Genomic DNA, 20,787 nt, shown 5'->3' with positions numbered 1-20,787 from the left:
GAGGCTCTAAACAGACCCTGAGAGCAGTTTCCCCCACAGAGAAGCAGTTTCCTGAAACAATTTGTTATGATAAGAGGTGAGAGCCATGATCCTATGTATACACTATGCCCAAATGGAGTCTCAGGGGCACTCATAGATGAGGCAAAGGACATTGGCCCCTTGGACACATGGAGGCCCTGGGATCCCACCCAAGACACCCTCACCTTCTGTTTCAAGGGACAACCATGATGGCACAACAGGGGTAAACAGCATTTGCCTTTCCCAGCTACACAGGATGGTTTGTCACAGAATGGCAGGGATTGGAAAGGACCTCTGAAGATCATCTAGTCCAACCAGGAGGGCTAAAGCAGTGTCATCTACAGCAGGTTGTACAGGATCGTGCCCAGGCAGATTTTGAATCTCTCCAGAGAAGGATCCACAAACTCTATCTGGGCAGCCTGTTCCAGGGCTCTGTCACCCTGACATGAAAGAAGTTTTTCCTCATGTTCAGATGGAACTTCCTGTCTTCCAGTTTGTGCCCATTACCCCTCGTCCTATCACTGAGCACTACTGATAAGAGTCTGGCCCCATTTTCTTGCCATCTGCCCTATAGATATTGATCAGCATTGAGAAGATCCCCTCTTGGTCTTCTCCAGGCTAAACAGCATCAGGTCTCTCAGCCTTTCCTTGTCAAAGAGATGCTCCACTGTCCTCATCATCTTTGTAGCCTCTGCTGGACTCTTTCCAGTAGTTCCTTGTCTCTGTTGGACTGGGGAGCCCAGAACTGGGCCAAATACTCCAGATATGGCCTCACTAGGGCAGATCAGAGAGGGAGGAGAACCTCCCTTGACCTGCACTCTTCTTAATGCACCCAAATTGTCTGAAATCCCAAGACTGCTTCCATTAAAAGGTGATAGTTGGAGCATCCTTCCTATGGTTCAAGCCTTTAGGATTCATTTTCCCATACCTGAAAGCCACATCTTCTATTTCTTTTGAATAGGATGAGATACTCCCAGGAACTATGCAATTCCAGAAGCTGAGGTTTCAAGGGGCAAAACCCATCAAAAGGGTTTCTGATCTGATCACATCAGTTAAAAGTGCTGGTTGGTCCAGGCCTGTGGCAGAGCAGGGCTCAACTGGAAAGGAAGGCAGCAGCAAAAGCCAAGTAGAGACAAAGATACAAGGGGCAGGGAATGACTGCTGTGTGGGGGAGAGATCTGTAGCCCAAAGCAAGCTGTCAGCTGAGCCTTTTCTTTTACAACAGGGACATCATCAGCTGAGCACACAGGCGGGGCTCAGAAAGTCCATGTGCATTAATTTACCCTTCAGCTCATGGAGCTGAGGATGTTTCTGTACAAAAAAGGTTCTGCCCTTAATCTTCCCCCTTCCTGCCCTTCCCTCTTCTCTGCCTGTTTCTCCTCTGAATGAATTTGGGGGAAACTCATTGAGGGCCCCACTATTTTAGAGGCTGATGGAGTTTAGACATATGGAGAGCAGGGCAGTGGCTTTCTGAGCAATGTGAATCACTAGGTTGGTTGCTGGTTTGAATGTGGCTCCCTTTTCTCCTCTGATCTGGATTAACATGACCTGAGTGGTTGCTGATCTGCAGGAAATGGAGAAGCAGGTAAATTCCCTATGCTCAGCCAAAACCACAGTGCATCATTGTGCAGCTGCACAGAAATGGCTTGATGCTTGTCCCACAATGTTTTGGGGTTTGTCTGACACATCTATGGTGGAGAAAGTCACAGAATCACACAGAAACATTCAGGTTGGAAAAGACCCTCAGGATCACCAAGTCCAACCAAGATCCCTACTCTACAAGGTTCACCCCTAAACCATATCCCCAAGCACCACATCCAAACCACCTTTAAACACATCCAGGGTTGGTGACTCCACCACCTCCCTGGGCAGCACATTCCAATGTCTGACCACTCTTGCTGGGAAAATTTTTTTTCCTAATGTCCAAGTTGAGTACTTGACCAAACCTAAAGACCCTGTTTGAAGCTTAGGGAACATTCAACCTGCAGTCTGTCTGAGCCACGTGGTCCTTTCCAAAAGGCAAATAAATGTTTGTTGTTTTTTTTTTTCACTTGCTTCAGAAACACTGTGGTGAGACTGTTCCTGTGCAACCCTTCCCAGGCCAAATGTTTCTCATCAAGGCAAAGGGAACATTGTGTCCCTCCCCTGCAAAGCTCCCTCCTCTGCCTGTGGCAAGCCAAGGTCTATGGCACACACCACTGCCAACAGCCAAGAATACTCCTTCCCTTTGTGCATATGTTTTCCCTGGTCTGAAGGACAGTGGAGGTAGAAGCAGCCAAGGGTCCAGCTGAGAACATGTGCAAGAGGGACACGATGGGAAGGTTGGTCAAACCCTGGGCCTGGATTTGAGTTCAGTCTTGGCTCTGCAATAGGCCTCCCTCGAGCAAGGCTTTTCATCTCCTTGCAGCATTGTTCTTCCCCTGTGAGACGGAGCAAAGGCTCTCCCCTGCCACACTGGAGCAGGGCAACAGCACAACTTTGAAAGGCCACAGTCAGAGACATGGAGACACACAGAGGATAAGAAGAGGGGTGGGTGGAAATGGGCTGGATTCCTTTAAAGCAGTTCACACAAACTACCTCTTTCAGGAATGGGCAGGAGGTGGCCCTGAGAGATTGGCCAAGCTGGTTGCTTGGGAAAACATGGACACTAGACCCCAAACCATCAAGCCCAGTGGTTGTGCCAGAGCTGGCTGGAGTGACTGTGGACCTACACTCTTGAAGTACCAGTTCCCACATCCAAAAGATCTACAGTCTGCTATACAGGAGACAGGCATGCAAACATCCCCAAGGATGTAGGATGCTTTTGGTCAGAGCACTTGCTGGCCACCCTTTTTGATAGCAACTTCTGCTGACTGTCAAGCTGTGCATGAGTGAACTCCATGTTCTGCTTTCTTTTGCTGGGATCCCACCCACCAAGGTGACCTCCCCTTCCTTACTCCTACTTACAATTCTTACACTTGTAAATATCTGGGGCTCTTTTGATAAACAGGAGATTCCTCTGCTAGCAACTGTCCAAATATTTTTTAACAAATCTTAGATTAGCATGGAGAGTCCAGGAATTGGTCAGGATGGGACTATCCACAGCCAGGGGTCTGCTTGGCAGAAGGTACCTGGAAATGGTCTTTCTTTGGACAAGGCAAAACCAACTACAGCATTCTTCTTCTTGAAGTATGCTCCATCTCCAAATGGATGTGCCTTTGCAAGGGCAAGGGTCACAGAATCACAAAAGGGTTTATGTTGGAGAAGACCTCTGAAGTTCAACTAGTGCAACCCCCAGAAGATCTAGTGCATGAAGGGGAAAAAAAGTGGATGATCAGGAAAGCTTGGGATTTCCAATGTCATGATCCCACCTGGGCAGCTGTTTCTGAGCTGGCCACAGGCAGTGGATCACCTCTGGCACGTGTGACCATGTCCAATGTACCCACAGGGGACCACAAGCAGGTGTGCTGTGGAGGCATGCCAAGCTGCTGCTCTACGGCTGAGTCATGGGAAGTGGCCTTATGCTTCCTGGGGAACTGGTGAACCCTGACTCTAAGCCCAGCTAGCAGAGTTTGGCCCTGGTCAGATGCTCTTGGGCCCCAGTCTACAATGGTCACATCCAAACTGCCTCCCATGATCTTTACTAGGAGATGCTTGGGGCAGGCTGAGACGGTCTGTGCTTGGACCATGCCAGGGGCCATGCTGGTGATTGAAGAGCATAGTCCCTCCTGTTCCTGGGGCTGGCATCTGGTGCTAGTTCATCATCAAGCATGACACAGCCATCATATGCTTGTGACCTGCTCAGGGTTCTACAGAGCAGCTGGTGAGCTGACTCCTTAAAACATGGGAACCTAATGGTTTATGGTTGTATGTCCTACTGCATCATCTGTCTGTCTGATGGTGACCATCTGTCTGTCTGTAGAGGTGACTACCAGCACCCAGGTAGATCAAAACCAAAGGTAGCTCTGGGACAAAGGGAAATTGCTGCTGTTTGGGATCATTACAAGGACATCAGCTGGGCAAATGTTTGCAAACAACAGAGCCAAACTCTTCTCAGCAGTGGGAGATGACACAAGGTGACACAGCATAAACCACAGGCTGGGCATTAGGGAAAGCATTTTGATTAGGATGGGAAGGAGTTTCCATCCCTGGGCTTTTACAGGCTTCATCCAGGTAAAACCACAACAGACCTCAGCTGCTGCTAGTGGTTGTCCTGCTTCAGGCAGGAGGGTAAAGCAGACATCATCCAACCTACATTTTTACAGTCCTGCAGCTCCAGAATCTCAGAGTTGTTTGTTTGTTTGTTTGTTTGTTTCATTCCAGGCTGGTGCAGATTAGACGAAAAAGACATTTCTCCAAGTCACCTGCTTGTAGGAATATAATTAATTGTATTATAGTTAGCATATGTCTATATTATGTATGTGTATAGAAACACAGAATGATTTGGGTTGAAAGGGATTTCCAAAGGTCATCCAGTCTCACCCCCCTGCAGTCAGCAGGGACATCCTTCTCTAGATCAGGTTGCTCAGAGCCTTGTCGAGCCTGACCTTGAATACCTCCAGGGATGGGGCCTCAACCACCTCCCTGAGCAACCTGTTCCAGTGTTCCACCATCCTGATGGTAAAGAACTTGTTCCTAACATCCAATCTAAATCTACTCTTTAATTTCAAACCATTGCCCCTCATCCTATCACTGCAGGCCTCTGTAAACAGTCCCTCTGCAGCCTTCTTGGAAGACCCCTCCAGGTACTGGAAGGCTGTTGTTAGGTCTTCCCAGAGCCTTCTCTTTTCCAGGCTGAACAAGCCCAGCTCCTTTAACCTGTCCTTGTAGCAGAGGTGTTCCAGTTCTGATCATTTTTGTGGCCCTCCTCTGGATGTGCTCCATGGGGTTCATGTCCTTCCTGTGTTGAGGGTTCCAGAGCTGGACACAGTATTCCAGGTGAGGTCTTAGCAGAGCAAAGTGGCAGAATCACCTATTTCAACCTGCTGTATGTATATATATATATATATATATATATATATACACACACACACATTTGTATATATACTCAGATACTGTGTCCTAAAGAATGCCATTGTAGCAAGCCAGGAGTTATCTCTAATCAATTCTCAATTGGTTGTGCTATTAGAATTATAATTCTATAGCTATATAGAACACAAGTATATAGAATTCTGTGTGTGAATGTATATGTTCATCACACACACACACACACACACACACATATATATATAAGAATTCATTTTACATCCCTGAAATATTCCAGGTCAGGTTGGAAGGGGTTCTGAGCAACCTGAATGTAGTAGAAGATGTCCCTGCTCAATGCAAGGTGGTTGGACTAGATGAACTTCAAAGGTTATAGAATCATATTGTTTTGGTTGGAAAAGGCCTTTAAGATCATCAAATCCAACCAGTATCCAACTCTATAAAATCTCAGGCTAAGCCTTGTCCTTTAGCTCTGCATCTCTGCCTCTTTTAGACTCTTCCAGGCTTGGTGATTCAACCACTTCCCAGGGGAGCCTATTTCAGTGTTTGAGAAAGCTTTCAGGGAAAAAGTTTCTTCTAATACTGAATCTAAACCTCCTCTGGTGCAACTTGAGGCCATTTCCTCTCATCTTGTTACTAGAGAGAAGAGACCAATATCTCTTTTCAAGTAATTGTAGAGACTGTGATAAGGTTTCCCCTGAGCCTCCTTTTCTCTAGACTAAACAACAGTTCCCTCAGCCACTCCTCACAAGAACTTTTTCTGAGACCAAGGCCCTTCACCAGCTTTGTTGCCCTTCTCTAGTCCTGCTCCAGGACCTCAACGTCTTTAAGATCCCTTCCCACCCAAACCTTTCTATACTTCTATGATAAATAAAACATATTTATACATATACACATGAGATATGTAGAGTATATACTGCTCCTCATATCAAAGCCCTCTCTGAGCACAACAGCACTAAGCAATGCTGATGATCATGGGCAGATCCCCACTCCTAGCCCTATTTTTCTTTAGCTCACTAATTTAGATCACAGAATCAATCACATTGGAAAAGATCTCCAAGACCATCAAGTCCAGCTGACCACCCAACCCTATCTAATCAACCAAACCATGGCACTAAGCACCTCATCTAGTCTCAGAGACCTCCAGGGACGTCGACCCCACCACCTCCCTGGGCAGCCCATTCCAATGGCCAATCTCTCTTTCTGTGAAGAACTTTTCTTCTAAGATCAAGCCTAAACATCCCCTTGCACAGCTTGAGACTGTGTCCTCTTGTTCTGAAGATGATGGCAGTGATTCTAGTGCAGGGATGTTATTTAGACACAGGCAGTGACTCCAGTTCAGGGGTGTCACACTGATAAAACCTGCTCAGAAGAGTTACACCAAAATAAGTTAGGCCAGATCCTGGCCTCTCAGTGGGATGCCAGCCAGGGGCAAACACAAAGGTGTTTACTACAGTTCATCATGTTGTAGGGGACAGTCAGTTTGTCTAACCCCTGGCCCTTCTCTTTTCCTCTTTTATTAGTCATTCTGGACGTTAAGTCAACTCAGCCCCTGAATGGGGTGGGAGGATGGAGTGATTCTGCTGCCTGCCAGTAAAGGTCAGTTTGCACAGAAACTTCAGCCCAGGCCAATAAACCAGCAGGTACCGAACTTATCAGGGCAACATATAACTTGCAGTTTTTCTAACTCAATTGATTGGACTTTTTATCTAAAATAACAGGCATTATAAGATAGGGGAAAGTTGAGATAAGGAAGAAAATTGAGTAGGTCTTGAATCAAGATCAGCGTGGGGACAGGTTCAAACTCCCACACCTGCCCCGCAGGAATCAATGAAAGTTTCTTGTCGTCGTCCACTCGTTTTGAAACGCTGCTGAAGTTGAGTGAACTTTGAGACTGTGGCGTTTATTCTGTGATTATAATTAACCTGCTCACCCGTTGTTATTGATTTGGCATGAAAAGGGAGGTGACAGAGCCTGACTGGGATGTTGGTTTAGGGATAGAAATGGTTGGGGAGGGCAGGCAGGTAGCCCTGCGGTGGTGAGACCCTTCCTTGGCTGGGGGCAAAGGGAAGGGGGGTGATCAAGAGGGATTTCATCCTCCTGCTTCTGATGGGAACTGGAAAAAACCCTCGAGGCCAGATCTTTTTACACCTTGAAAGCTCACAGCATCGATGACCAGCCCCCTTGAAACAAGGAAAGATTCAACATGGGAAGTCCCTTGAGAAAAGCCTCAGTGGTGCCTACAATCCAGCCCAAAGAGGCATGAAGAGGAGACATCCCTTCCAAGCCAGCTGCCCCATTTCGTGCTTCACATCACCAAGGTATATCCCAACTTGGTGTCCTTCCCAGCAGTCAGGCCCCTGAGCAGCCAGCCCCAGGGGCCAGCACTCCCTTCCCAAAATAATCTCAGACATCTGGGGCCGAACACGTCATTCAGAGGAGTCCTGATGTCTGGGGCTCACCGCCTCGCTGATTTTCTACAGCTCCAGTGCTGCAAGCCCTGAATATTAAATACTGATGGCTCCCTGGCTTGCAAACCCAACAGCCTGGCTTAGAAACTCCTAGGAGTTTAAATAATAAATATTAGGTTATTTTTCCTGTCCCTTCTAGAATTTCAGCAGATAGGAATCAAGGTTTCCCAGCTTTTCTCTTGCTCCTTCCCTTCCTGCAAAACCAGAGCCTGACAAATGATAACATGACTCCGGAAGCTGGAGCTTGAAGGAAAACTGAGGCACATGGAGGCACAATGGCTGGCAGCAGTCAAAGGCAGGCAGCTGAGGAGCAGACAAGAGGGAGATGCCTCCCAAACTGTTTGGAGGTGTTTGAAGAGCCAAAGGAGGCAGCCCACTCCCCACCGTCGCTCAAGGCCAGGGGATGACCTGAAACTTGCTTACATATTATAAATACAGTCAGAGAGCACCATGCAAGCAGGAGCTAAAGAAGAAAAAAACAACCAAGAATTGGCAAAATCTGGCTCTGAGGGAGCAGTGTGATCCCCTTCTCTCTTCCTGCTCCAGCTCTGGGGCAGGAGCTGCAACATGATTCAGTAGCAGACTTGGCAGTCCTAGGTTAACAGTTGGACTTGATATCTCAAAGGTCTTTTCCAACCAAAGTGGTTCTTCGATTCTGCCCTCAACTTCTTCTGCTGGGCTGAGTTTTAACTTTTTAGGAGACCCTGACAGCAAGAGGCACCCAGCCCTAGCCAGAACCCCTGTAAATACGCCACACTAAGGCTGGAAGCATCAGCTGTAGGAAAATGGCTGAGCTTCAGGAAGAAGAGAGAGAGAGAGTGAGAGAGAGAGCAGGCAGCGGCATCCCACTGTGGGACCTCTCCTGAAATGCTTCCCTAGCAGACACCGACCTAATTCCCAGAGATTAGGAGGAAACATTTCCAGGCAGTGATTTTGTTATGCCAGACTCAGAAGTGTCCAGTACCAGTCCCTGGTGGAGACGGGAGATCAGCCCTGCTGCAGCTCTCTTCTGGCTGCCCTCACCCCACCTCTAGTGGAAAGCTTATTTTTGCTTGACTTTCCATGAATTATTTTTTTTCCCTCTTTCACAAAAAAAAAAAAAAAAAAAAAAAAAAAAAAGGCAAATTTCCAACTCTTCTCCCAAGGCTGTTGCAAGCTGTTCAAGCCCCGCCGGCTTCAGTAAGAAGCTCAGCAGCTTTGTGGTTCATCGAAAATAATGTAATAAAAAGACACAAATCCCCCTTTATGCTGCAACATGTAAACCAAGTGGCCACTTTCTAGAAAGAAAAAAAAAAAAGAAAAAAAAAAGAAAAAAAAAAAAAAAGATCTCACTGACTTTTGGAGCTTCACCTCTCCCCAATAAAACCTGTAGGTCCCCAGAGGTGCTGCGTTTCTTCTCTACTGAAGCTTCTTTCCTGGGCCTGATCCTGCACCAGCTCCCAGCAAACCTCCCTTTGCTTTTAAATAGGAATGGTTTCAGCTCTGAGCAATCAAAGTGGAGGTTTTGAGGATGCTTGGTTGGTTTGTTTTTTTTTCACAGTCCGTAGTAAATCTTTTTAATCTTTTTCTTTTTTTGGGGGAGGGAGAGGGGCTTGATTCTGGAAGCTTTCTCTGGGTGAATCATCAGGATTGAGACAGACAGAGAAAAAGAGCAAAAAGACATGAGAAAGACTCAACTTCATCCCACTCCAATCAAACTGTGCATTCTACATATAGGTGTCCACCTAACTGAGCAAAAAAACCCCAAAAACAAAACCCCTTTGTGCCAGCAATTCATCAAGAACAAAATATCACCCTGCACTTCATGGAACAGAAAAAAATTCTTTTTGCTTCCAGTTGACACTACCCCAAACTTGGCTTTAAAACTCAGGCCTTGCCAAAACCCGAAGGCTGAAATGTTTCATCGCCGATGGCGGGGTCAAATATCTGCCCAGCTTTGAAAATCTTTGCCCAGAGATTTTGTTTTCCTAGCAGACTTTTTTTGGGGGAGGGGGGTGAGAAAATCCAGCTCCGGTTTATCATATTGAACCAGAAATCAGCGCCGAGAGCTCCGCGTGTTTGAACGAGTGCAACAGCACAAGGGAATGCGGCAAACTCAAGCGTACCCCAGCAAGGAACCTTCTGAAAAACCAGAAGGGAAAAAAGAAAATCCTCACATTTCTGCCATAAGAGACTTTAAAATGGCATTGCTTAGCACAACAGAAACATGAAGGGTTTCAAAACAGCCTTTCATGCCCCTCGTACCAGCCGCCACAAAGCCAACAATGATCAAATTATTTTCAAGTGCTGTCACATATGTCTGTGCCTATGTCTAAAGACCTCACTGCTCAGGCATGGCAGATAATTGGGTTTAATTTGTCATTACAGATGTATTTACAGCTTGGACAGGTCACTGTGACCCATGATGTGGAGAAGACTTGTAAAAGGCAGAGGAATTTTAATATTTTGCTGTAACGCTGGATGCTGTCATCAACAACTGCAAGATTTTTTGCTCCGTGAAGGGGACCCAAAAAGGTTTTTTTATTTCCCCTCTAAAAACAAAAAAAAAATTAAAAAAAAAAGCTTAATCCTACCTGGTGATGAAATTTGCTTTTATAATTGAAGTTACTTTTGGAAGTAAGCACACATTCTCACGTATTTGCCTGGTTATTCAGGCAGCATTTCACACCCGCGCACCAAAGGGGTATTTGCACCTTCCTGCCAGACAGCAGCGTGAATTCGGGATTCACCAACAAGGTGAATATTTGGCTTTTCCAACCACCCTTTTTTGCAGTCCTACAGGCATAATTACACACATCCCCCACACCTCCAAAGCAAACTCTACCTGTGACAACCCACCCTTACCATTACAGCTGGTTTTGGCCACGTAATTGCATTATTCGGGGGTCACACATCGCTGTAAGATGGGGCTGGCACAGCCGGCCGGGCAAAAACCAATCTGCATTTCTGCCTCTGCCCTCCCAGTGTGAACAAAACCAGCCACTTAAACCCCATGGTCTGAGCTCTTGACACAGATCCCTGCCTGGTTTCGCAGCCAGCAGTGAACCCCAAATGGGAGGCAAGACACTTCATGAAGTCTTCCTATAACAAGGGTTGCAAAAACGCCAGGAAGGCCCAAGGAGTTCAGCTGCATCCCCACACCTTCCTCTGCCCCTTCCTTCCCGGACGCATCGCCGAGCGAGGATGAGATCCCTGAATGTCCCATTTCTGCACCTCCTTTTCAGCAAGGAAATGGGAGAGTGGGGAGGACATGCCAGGCTAGCATGTGAAACTGGGGGACAAAAATGCCCGAAAGAGGATGTATTATTTTTGCAGCCCTTTCTCCGACGCATGCAAAGCTCTGCAGGGCTCGGGCAGCAGAAGTTTCCACCTCGTGCCGATGAGAAGTCTCTGCATTTTTCAGAAGTACACTGGCAAAACTTTTTGAACTGGATTTTCCTTTAAAATTACATTTTTCTGCCTGTGTTTTAACAGCTAGTGCACATATCCTTCCCCAGCAGCAACAAGCTGCCGACCTTCAGGCAGAGAACTTGCTCACCTCACTGCTTTTTCACCAAGTTGGGGATTTTATTTGATGGTTGGTGCTTTGTTGGTGGGTTTTATTTTTTGTTGGATTTGGGGTTTTGTTTGGGTTTTGGGTTTTTTGGGGGTCATTCCTTCATATTTCTAAATGAGATGTTTTACTCATTCTAAATACTCATCTGTGTTTGGGCTAACCAGTTTTGGGGACCCCCCCTCTCTGCTGGCCAAGCTAAGGTTTGTCCATCATTAGAAAAGCACAGAGGCAGCAGGATCAGGCCAAATTTCCTTTGGGAAACACTGCCTGATAAACACTCGTCTGTTACCAAGGATTTCATGTCTTTCCCTCCAAATTGGTGGAAATAAATAGGGAAAGAATAAAATCCAAACTGTTTCTTAAAGAAAATATTGCTGTTATTGTTATAAGGGTAAAGTCACATAGGTGAGTGTGTGTGTGGAGGAGAAAAAAAGTAATTAATCCTGGCTTAATAAAGTCTTAGATTCAGTGCCACTGTCCATTGCCTTGACTTTTACTGCTCTACAAAAACTCATGTGGATTTATAATGGATCATACACTACCACCACGGCTGTTCTGTGCAGGACATGGACTTGTCTTGGGTAATAAAGTGCAGTTTTCAATTAGAGACTTGTATTATTAATAAGAGTGACACAGTGCCCATGCTGATGATAATTCTGGTTACTGGTCTTGCTTTATTGACAGTTTCAAATGTGCTGTTTGTGGATTTGGGCTGGTGTGTTTGAGCTTGATCTTGCTGAAAGATTAGAAACCCTCATTCTGTGGGTTTCATCTAAAAACCCAGACTGACTGGTGACAATTAAATTAGGCAGGAGAGCAGAAGGTGGCTTGAGACTCGCAGCGGGGAACAAAGCCCTGGGCCAACCTTCCCCGCCAGTGGAGTTGAGGTGAGAAGCCAAATCACTTGCAAAGCAGGGGAGGTAGGGTCCTCTGCAAAGGGCAGACACGTACTACACCCTCATCCTTCTGTCCTGCTGCTCCATCCTTCTGTCCTGCATCTCCAACTCTCCATTGTATAGCTCCATCCCTCCATCCTGTAGTTTCATTCCTCCATCCTAGCCCTATGGCCCCATCCCTCCATCCTATGGTCTCATCCCTCTCAGGGCAGGGACAGCACAGATGTCCCACAGGGAGCAGCTACCTTGTCCTTAGGTGCATGGGGAAGGTCAGGGGCTGCTCGTAGGGCAGAGGATTTGTAACAAATGCCGATGAGTCACTGGAAATTCCTGCCTCGAGGATGCTTCAGAGCAAATCTTTTAGCATCCCTATGGGAAATCTTAAGATCTGATTCACAATCTCCCCCACCAGCAGTGGAGAAGACGTTTTCCAAACCCGTGCCTGCTCCAGGCTTTGATCTTCCCAGATGCTGCTGGTGGGTGCCTGTTTGGGGAACCCTGCCTTCGGCTGAGTCAAAACAAAAAGCAAAGTACTCTTCAGAAATGTCCACAGCCCCTCACCCCAACTTGTTCCCAACCACATCAACCTCCTCGATGACTCTGCAAAAGAAAAACCCTGCTGCTTCTTAGTCAAAAGCAAAATGACCACGGGTGAGAATGGCAAAGCAGGATCTGGCCCTCCAACCACAGCCTGGAATCATCCAGGAGGCAGCAAGCGGCAGCGAGCTGGATGCACTTGGGCTCCTGTGCCACCATTAGTCCCCACTCCTCTCTGCCCGAGGAAAGGGGAAGCAGAAAGCTGCCTGTCCATGCTAATTTTAGGACAGCTTTTAAGTGGTTTTGGGCTCTGGCAGGGGAGTATCCTGCAAGGGGACTTTGCAGTGGGTCCTTTTCATGCCTCATTAAGTTGAGAATTCACTGTAACACCATCCCAGGGAATGCCTGGAGCAAGTTCACGTCCTCACGGGGTCTGATGCTGCCCTTCAGGGTAATGAAATCATTTGCCAAACTTACCCTTGAAAAGCCCAAATTTGGCAGTTTGAACTCACACCGGGGAAAAATGTTCAAATCGTGTGATTTAGGCACTCATCCTTCCCAGCACTTTATATCATAAAGCTGCATTGGCACATTTTAACCCAGCCCAAGATACCTTTTATCAGGGAAAACAAAACAAAACAAAACAAAACAAAACAAAACAAAACAAAACAAAACAAAAACAAAACAAAACAAAAAACCAACATGAAGATCTTTACTTCTTTTAGTACCATTTTCTTTGAACACAATTTCACTAAACTTCTTTCCCCAGAGCATTGCTATACAGCAGGGCAAAAAAATGCTATGCCCACTTGCACAGACTGCAGATGTGTGCCTGCATATACAACTACACCTGCACAGACTTGCTCTTCATTATTAAAAACAAATAATTAATATTCTAATCATCCCAGAGGTGCTCTGCATTTAGCACTGGAAAGGTGACTGTTCTCCAGGCAGCAAAATCCCTGGAGGTAACTGAGAGCTCTGCAAAGCCCACTTGATTTAATACAGCCTTGTGTGAGGGATTTTGCTTCTACCTCAAGATTCCTGGTTGTGCAGCGAATAAAAATATCTTTAGTCCTAAGGAAAGGCAGAGGAAGGAGCCTGGGCTCCGTCGTGCCAACGGCTGCTTGGATGCTGAGCCATGCTTGCATTTAATAGTGGGTCTGGGATGGTGCTTCCCTTAGGCTAAATCTTTCAGCCCATCAGAGCTTGCTCATCAGAAAGAAATCTTTCTCCCCGCTCGGAAACCAGCAGCCAGCTTTTACGTGCCTCATACAGCCCCTCTCAGTACCGTCTACCCGGTCGAAAAGGAGCCCGGCGGGGAGCAGCCCGGCAGCACCCGCGTCCTAACTCAGGGAGAAGAGGGAAAGGGACAGACAGATCGGGAGATCGGGATCTTAAACTGCTTGCTGGGGGAGCTGCCTTCCGAAAAATCCTGACTTTAACACTCGCCGACTTTCAGGCAGTTTCTTTTTCTCTTATGTTCTTTTTTTCTTTTTTCTTTTTTTTTTTCTTTTCACCAAAATTCAAGCACTTTTTATTTAAAACCCAAGTAGCAGAAACATAATTAGACCCATGCTAATGAATTCCCGGAGATCTGCCGCTTTGCCTTCAGCAATAGCCTGAATCCAGCCCCCGAATCAGGACCCGACGATGGAAAAGGATCCTGGCTCCTTTCGTTAGCAAGCGCTAAGGTCTTCTGAACTCAACGCATCCCATCTGCCCTGTGCTATTTCAGAGCCCAGATAAAAACCACTTTTTCTCTTTTTCCTTTTTTTTTCTTTTTGCCATCACATTGCAGGCTGTGAGACCTGCAACGCAAACTGCTGCTGAACGCAGGATTCAAACCTCCCCAAATCACTGAGCTCTGTCTCTGGCACCTCAAAAGCCGCTGGCTGGTTTTGCAACTGAAATTCTTCATCTGCATTATTTTGGGTTTAGCTTGTTTTTATGGCCAACAGCCCTTTTAAGACCACTGCAAAAAGGTACATTTATTTTTTCCCCCCAAGAAAGCTCTCCGTAGTTAAATGTAAATGTGTCTCTTGTTGATAATATACAATTATTATTTAATTATTCAATTCCTCCTGCTTCCCCCCCCCCCCCATACTTTCTACCTTCACAAAAAACGTTATCTGATAGACCAAAACTTTATCCTTAAAGAGAATCTGTTCCCTGGTTTAAGCCATTTCCGAACATCCAAAGAAAAGCAAAAGGCATTGGCAAGGCCAAGCTTCCACCAGCGTCCTACTGTCCTTGTTTTCATGTCTTAAAATAATGCTAAACATAAAGCAAATCTAGTGAGACATGATGGAAAAATCACCCTCCAAAATTCAGGTTAAAAACCATGGTCTTAAAATGTAACTACAGATGTGTTTGAGTCTTTTTCTTTGCTAACCCAAACCCCTAAGTCGACAGAAATACCTTCAGGGAGAGAAGGCAGGCTTATGAAGCAGCGATGCAAAGATGTGCCCTGCATTTCTCTCCTCCTTTCTCCCTCTTCCACCTTACCAAATATAAAAACAATATTTTAAGCCACTTGGTACAATTTCTGGTTGTAGAAGCCAGGAGTGCTCAATTAAATGAAATGAAAGGCTCTGAGATTGAGGTTGGTACAAGCGATCAGGGATGAGATTTTTGGGCCAAAGAGACGCTGAAATACAGGGCTAGGTCCTTCAGATGTGCCTGTAAGGCCTCTAAAAGATGTGATAATAAATGTGGACACATTTCTTTCTCTCCTCTATTGTCTCTCTCACCTCAGCATTGAATTTCTCTTCACTTTCCCTTTTTCCACTCTGAATAACCTCCCCAAAAATTAACACCGAAGCCATAACATAAAACGACCCAAAGAGAAGATCCAGGATTCACTGGCCAAATTTTGATTTCCCCACTTTCAAAACAAAATTTTGCCCATTTTTACAGCTGAAGCAAGGTGGGGAAGAAGCTGCCTGCATGCCTATGGAGCACCCTGGTCGTGGACACTATGCTCATCCCCATCCCAGCCTTGAAACCCCCAGTGAGCAGTTTGTGGAGCCAGCAGGCCTTTGCATGGGAGCTGGACACATCTTGTCTTGCTGCTCCAGGCCTACCCCTAAATGATATTTATCTTTTTATAGATGGTGGTCCTTAAAGATATTTGGAAATGGTAATTTTTGTAGAGAGACTATGTGTGCAGGGAAGGGAAACCACAGCACCGCAGGGCCCCCCATGTTCTGCAGCCAGAGAGGTGGCTCGGGCAGCAACGATCCAAGTATCCCGAATTTCTCTGTCCTGCCCTTCATACCACCTTGCCCTACCCAAAGAGGGGTGTGCTCAGAAAAATTCGGGGGTGGACAGCAGGGTAAAACCTTCCCTCCCATACCCCAACCCTGGCTAACACTCACCGATGTTGGCATGGCGGGCGGCTGCGGGCGTCCCCCGGCCCTGTAGATTGTGCAGCATGGAGCTGTCGAAGGGCGAAGAAGTCCAGGTGGTGGCCATTTCGGGGCTCATATAAGCCGGGTAGGGGCTGGAATAGGAGCTGCCGAAGCCCCTGCTGTACTGCTCCCTCCCGTTCGTAGAAAGGTTCAAGGAGCTGCTGTAGGCTGCCGCGGCTTCCCGGGAAGAGGTGGCAGGGATGTGTGTGCTGGTGGAGAAGGAGAACCGAGGTGACACGGGAGGGTGAGATGATCCGGGATTGTAAGCGGCGCTTTCGGCTCCGGGTTGAGTCCAGATGGAGTGGCTGGAGACGGGACTGCCTTGCTGGGAAGAGGCGCTGCTCTGGAGGTACGGCAGGCTGGGGAGCATGGAGGTGACTCTCGTGGTGGGCACATAGACGGGAGATGCTGCTGCGGCCGCGCTGTGCATGAAGCCACCTGCCCCCTCGTACGCTGGAGGGCCGGGGTTAGCTGCCATTGCTAAACTCTGGTACATCTCGTGATGGGCCTTCCCAAACCCCAGCCGGGTCCCCGGCCACAATCCAGAGCGATGGGAGCCGGCGAAAAACCCCAGGCTCCACTTTCCCTGCAGCGAGCGGTGGCTGGAGTGATCTCGCGTGGGCACAGCCTTCCAGACAAAACCAAAACACCACCAACGATACAATTTTCCTCCACACGCCCTCCCCTGTTTCCCCGCCACCCACCTTCCCCACCTTCAGCAGGTCCAAAGGCCTCTTCGAGACCCCAAGAAAGAAGTCCAGGTCCCTTCGGAGGAGAGATTTAGCTCTCGCCTGGATTTAGCTTCTCCCACCGCGCTCCATCCGTCACCTCCCGCCCCCCCCACCCCCACCCCTCTACGATGGGGCTGGGCTGCTTAAAACCCTCGCCAGTCTCCTCCCCGCCTTTCTCCTTAACCCCCCCACCCCGCCCCGTCCAACAACACCTCCGGGGGAGGCAGCGGGGGGATGCGGCCGGGATGCGGGAGGAGGCGGCGGCGGGGCCGGGACCGGGACCCCCCCTCCCCGGGCGGAGGAGATAAGGAGGTTAGAGCAGTTTGGGGTAGGGGGAGGAAGGTGTAAGGGGAGGGCTACACAGCCTGGAAGGTGAGAGACAGCGATGCTCTCTCCTACAGCCCGGAGCAAACCCCCTTTGTCCAGCAGGTACGATCGGTGCTTTAAGTTGTTAATGGCCCTTGAGGCGGGCGTTTGATGTGGGCTTGGGGGGGAGGGAGGGGGGAATTAAATTAGACAGTCGGTGGGGAAAGGGGGAAAGGAGGAGAAAGAAGGCTGGTTCGACCCTACCTCTCACCCCGCGCCTACCCCAGGCATGTCTACATCCTCAAAAAGTCAGCCACGCGTGGAGAGATGCTTAAAAGGGGAGAGGAGGGTGCTCAAAATGGGAAGTGGGCGACTAAAGAGGGAGAAGGGACATTAATCGCTGCCCCTTCCACCCCACCCCTCCCCGCCTTAATTGTGCCCAGAACCTCTGGCAAGTGATGGCATGTGCGCAACAGACCCACGAAACTCCCCCTTCGGGGTGGCATTACCACCCTCACTGCCCCACTGCACCCTTCACTTTTCCTGCGTGGGAACTGGGAGAAGCTGGAATCACAGCAGGCTGACCCACTGGGGAGCAGGGACGGCCTGGGTGCGGGTGGGGAGGCATTCCCGCAAGGCAGAGTGGATGTGATGGGTGCTTTTTACCCGTGTTGGGTTGATTTCTGAACTGAGGTCCTTCTTTGGTGGGGGCCTGGAGTGGAGGGCTTGGTTTTGGGGCAAGGCACAGGCCACGAGATGACATTGGAGCCTTTTGAGTGGTTTTCAAGGGTGAGACCTCAAAAAATACTTGTGAAAAGGATTCAGGGTGAAATAGCTTTCCCCAAGGAGGGTCCAGGAGGGACATGAGACAATCTGAGTTGCTGTTTTCTCTGCACCCTAGAAAAACCTTCTCACACCCAGAGAAGGGCTAGACCCGGGGGGTGTGGAGAGGGAGAATTATGGTCAAAGAAATAACTCTTGGGCCTGATTTAGATTTAACTAGCAGATTCCCCAGGCTGAACCCCTGCGCTGGGCTGAATTTAGCAGCAGAAGAGATAACCAGGAGATAAGGGCTGATACCCGGGAGGACAGCAGGAGAGCGGCCGAGGAAAAGGGGGAGAAGCCGGAGACAGCCTCGGAAAGGGGTAAGGATGGAAGGGAGCAGGGCAGAAAGGGTTTTCAGGAAAAAGGAGGTTCTGAGGAGCTCTTTTTTACCCCCAAAACTTGGGGGACTTTCGTGTAGCATAACCAATCTAGGATGGAGCATTCCCACAGGGCACTCCGAAGAGGAGTGGGAGCCACAGGAGGGAAAAAGAAGCAAATTCTGCTCCAACCCCCCACCCCTGCCCCCAAAAGATAGAGATGATTAAAAAAAAAAAAAAAAAGCCAAAACCAAACCAAACAAACAAAAAAATCAAAATCGAGTTTTCAAGCCCGATGAGACAATAGGAGGAAGTTTTCAGGGGAGATCTGTAGGAAGGGACTGTGTAACAGCGAGGAAGAGGAGCGAGGGGACAGAGAAGTGCTACCCACCTTTGGTACTGGGGGGGGCAAGGGGTGGAAGGGGGCAAGGCCATGGCGCAGGACACCCCCTCGCTGTGGGGCAGGCTGAGGGCTACGAGATGCTTGGCTCCAATTCCTGCTTCATGGAGCGGGGGGAGGAGGAGGTTGGGGATAGTGGGACTCTGTCTTCCTCCCCCCCCACCCCCCAACCTTAGCTCCCCAGTGTGACCAGACTCCCCAGCTGCACTCGCTGACTGGTTTGCCCACGTCACGTGGAACTGGGCGGCGATGGGAGCCGGGGGTGGGTAAGAGTGGGGTGGCTGGTATCTGTTGCACCATCAGCAGGGCGCCAGCTTTCATTGCCATGGAAAAAAAAAAAAAAAAGAGGAAAAAAAAATCAAACCACCCCCACCCCCGCCCCGGGCACGGCCACAGGCTGCAGGCAAAGTCCAGCCAAGCAGCCTTGCTCCGCACACCCCCCACGCACCCAAGAAGGTGCTCGCAGAAATAATAAGGAGTATTTACTGGGAGCGGGTGTGTGTGTGTGTGTGTGGGGTGTCCCTACCCTTCCCCCCAGCTCCTGAATCCCTTTGGAAGCAACCGCTTTCCTTAAAGGTATTCCACAAAAGGAATTAATCCGAGCTCCTGCTTCGTGATCCTTCATCGCCCAAGCAGAGCGAAGAGGTCGCAGCTGCTGTCCCAGCCTATTTGGGGGTACACCTTTGCAAAAGTGGACACCCATCCCTTGCCTTCCGCCCCTACCCCCGCCTCCCTGTGTGCTGCAGAGGGTCTAAAGGTCGATGGTGCAGCATTGGGACAGCCCAGAGTTGGCTGCACCCCTACTGCAAAGCGGGGTCCCACCAGGCACCGAACCCAAGGGGAGGGTCCAGCCTCCCACAACCCCTTCCTCTCCCAGGGAGCTCATTCTGCCCTGGGGTAGCTCCAGCGTGTGAGAGCTTCTGAGGAGGGGTGTTCTCCAGCCCTGCTCCTCGGATTGGATTTAAGTAGATATAAGAAATACCCTTCATATTTCCTGCACCCTGGCTCCGGGGTTCCCCTTGGAAATTTGGGGGGATCCTACTCGAGCAGGGAGTGCGGGCAGCGGCTTTTGGGGCTCTGAAATAAAAACAAACAAACAAGCAACCAAACCAACCAACCAAAAAACCCCAACAAACCCCCCAAACCTCCAAGGAAATTAAAAATCTCGGTATTAAAGAAGTGGAGGGAGTAAGGGGGGAGGGGGGGGGAAATAAATGGGGAAGCAATTTATTGAAGGCAAAGGGAGCTCTGAGGGAGCCCCTGCCCTGGAACTGGAGATCACGAAGAGCTGTGAGATGGGATACAGGGACTCTGTGGCCAGAAAATCCGAGAAAAGGAGGATCCAGCCCAGCGGGAATGTGTGCATGAAGCAGCCCGGGGGAAAAAAAAAAAATCTCCAGGCAAATACACAAATACGAAGCCACAAAGGTAGAAATAGAATGGAGAAATCCAATACAAAAAAAATCACAGAAATAAAACTATAGGCGCAGACATACAACACAGGGAAATATGGCCAACTGTGGTACTATGTGTGAGGCAGATGTCTGTGTTTTAAGGACATGGGAAATATATATATATGTAATAACAAGTCTGGAGTTATGTACATGGCAACGTGGACATCTCCTGTAGGTGGGAGTTAGTGGGTAATAGACACGGGAATGTGTGTTAACATGCAAACATCTGTCCCACACAAACATGTTTATTCTCCCACACCTAAATAATGTAATTTATACCACACCGAGTGCGTGTGTGTCTGTCTTTATGTCTATATAGACACACCTAGAAGCTTATAAATATATATCGAGATAGAAGCTTATAAACAGGGGGCTGTCGGCAAGCAGAGGAAGAAGGGAGAATAAAATGTATTTAATCTGAGGCTTGGACTAAATGAACTTTAAGGTGTTTTCCAACCCAAACCATTCCATGATTGGATGAAATGTATCGATACATTTTTTATTTTCCTCTCTTTTTTTTTCTTTCTCTTTCCCTCCCCCCACCCCCCATCCCCACCCCCCCCCCCCTTCCCCAAAGCAGCTGCGTACCCCAGATGTGCAGGGCTTGGGATACGCATCTCCCTCTCGATTCCTTGCAAAATCCCTGCCGATTTTTTTCTGAAGCTTCGTTGAATTCCTACTGAATACCAGCGCTTGCCTTTAAAACAAAACCAAAACCAACAAAAATCGAATTAAAACCGATTCAAAAACCGCCCAAGCAGCTCTATGGTTTCAAGGACCAGCTTGGATTTGCCTCTTCCAAGAAAAACAAGAAACAAGCCAAACAAAATCGTGTTTTTGTCCGTGCGTGGCCGGTTCCAGCCTCTTTCAGCGGGAAATGCGGCTCCTTAGTGCCGAGCAT

General features: G+C 48.3%; 1 protein-coding gene across 2 annotated transcripts in view; it reads right to left on the bottom strand.

Annotated features, from left to right (window-relative positions):
• The window catches only part of GATA4 (GATA binding protein 4), a 42,137-nt gene extending 25,788 nt beyond the window's left edge, over window positions 1-16,349 (bottom strand). For both annotated transcript variants that reach the window (XM_054383536.1, XM_054383537.1), the window contains exon 1: window positions 15,821-16,349. In XM_054383536.1, the coding sequence (XP_054239511.1) occupies window positions 15,821-16,349 (529 nt within the window). The remainder of the gene's footprint in view (window positions 1-15,820) is intronic.
• Between the last annotated feature and the right edge of the window lie 4,438 nt (window positions 16,350-20,787).

This window comes from Indicator indicator, chromosome 9 (genome assembly GCF_027791375.1).
Source record: "Indicator indicator isolate 239-I01 chromosome 9, UM_Iind_1.1, whole genome shotgun sequence".
NCBI classification, from domain to species: domain Eukaryota; kingdom Metazoa; phylum Chordata; class Aves; order Piciformes; family Indicatoridae; genus Indicator; species Indicator indicator.
This window is presented reverse-complemented; position numbering and strand designations above follow the sequence as displayed.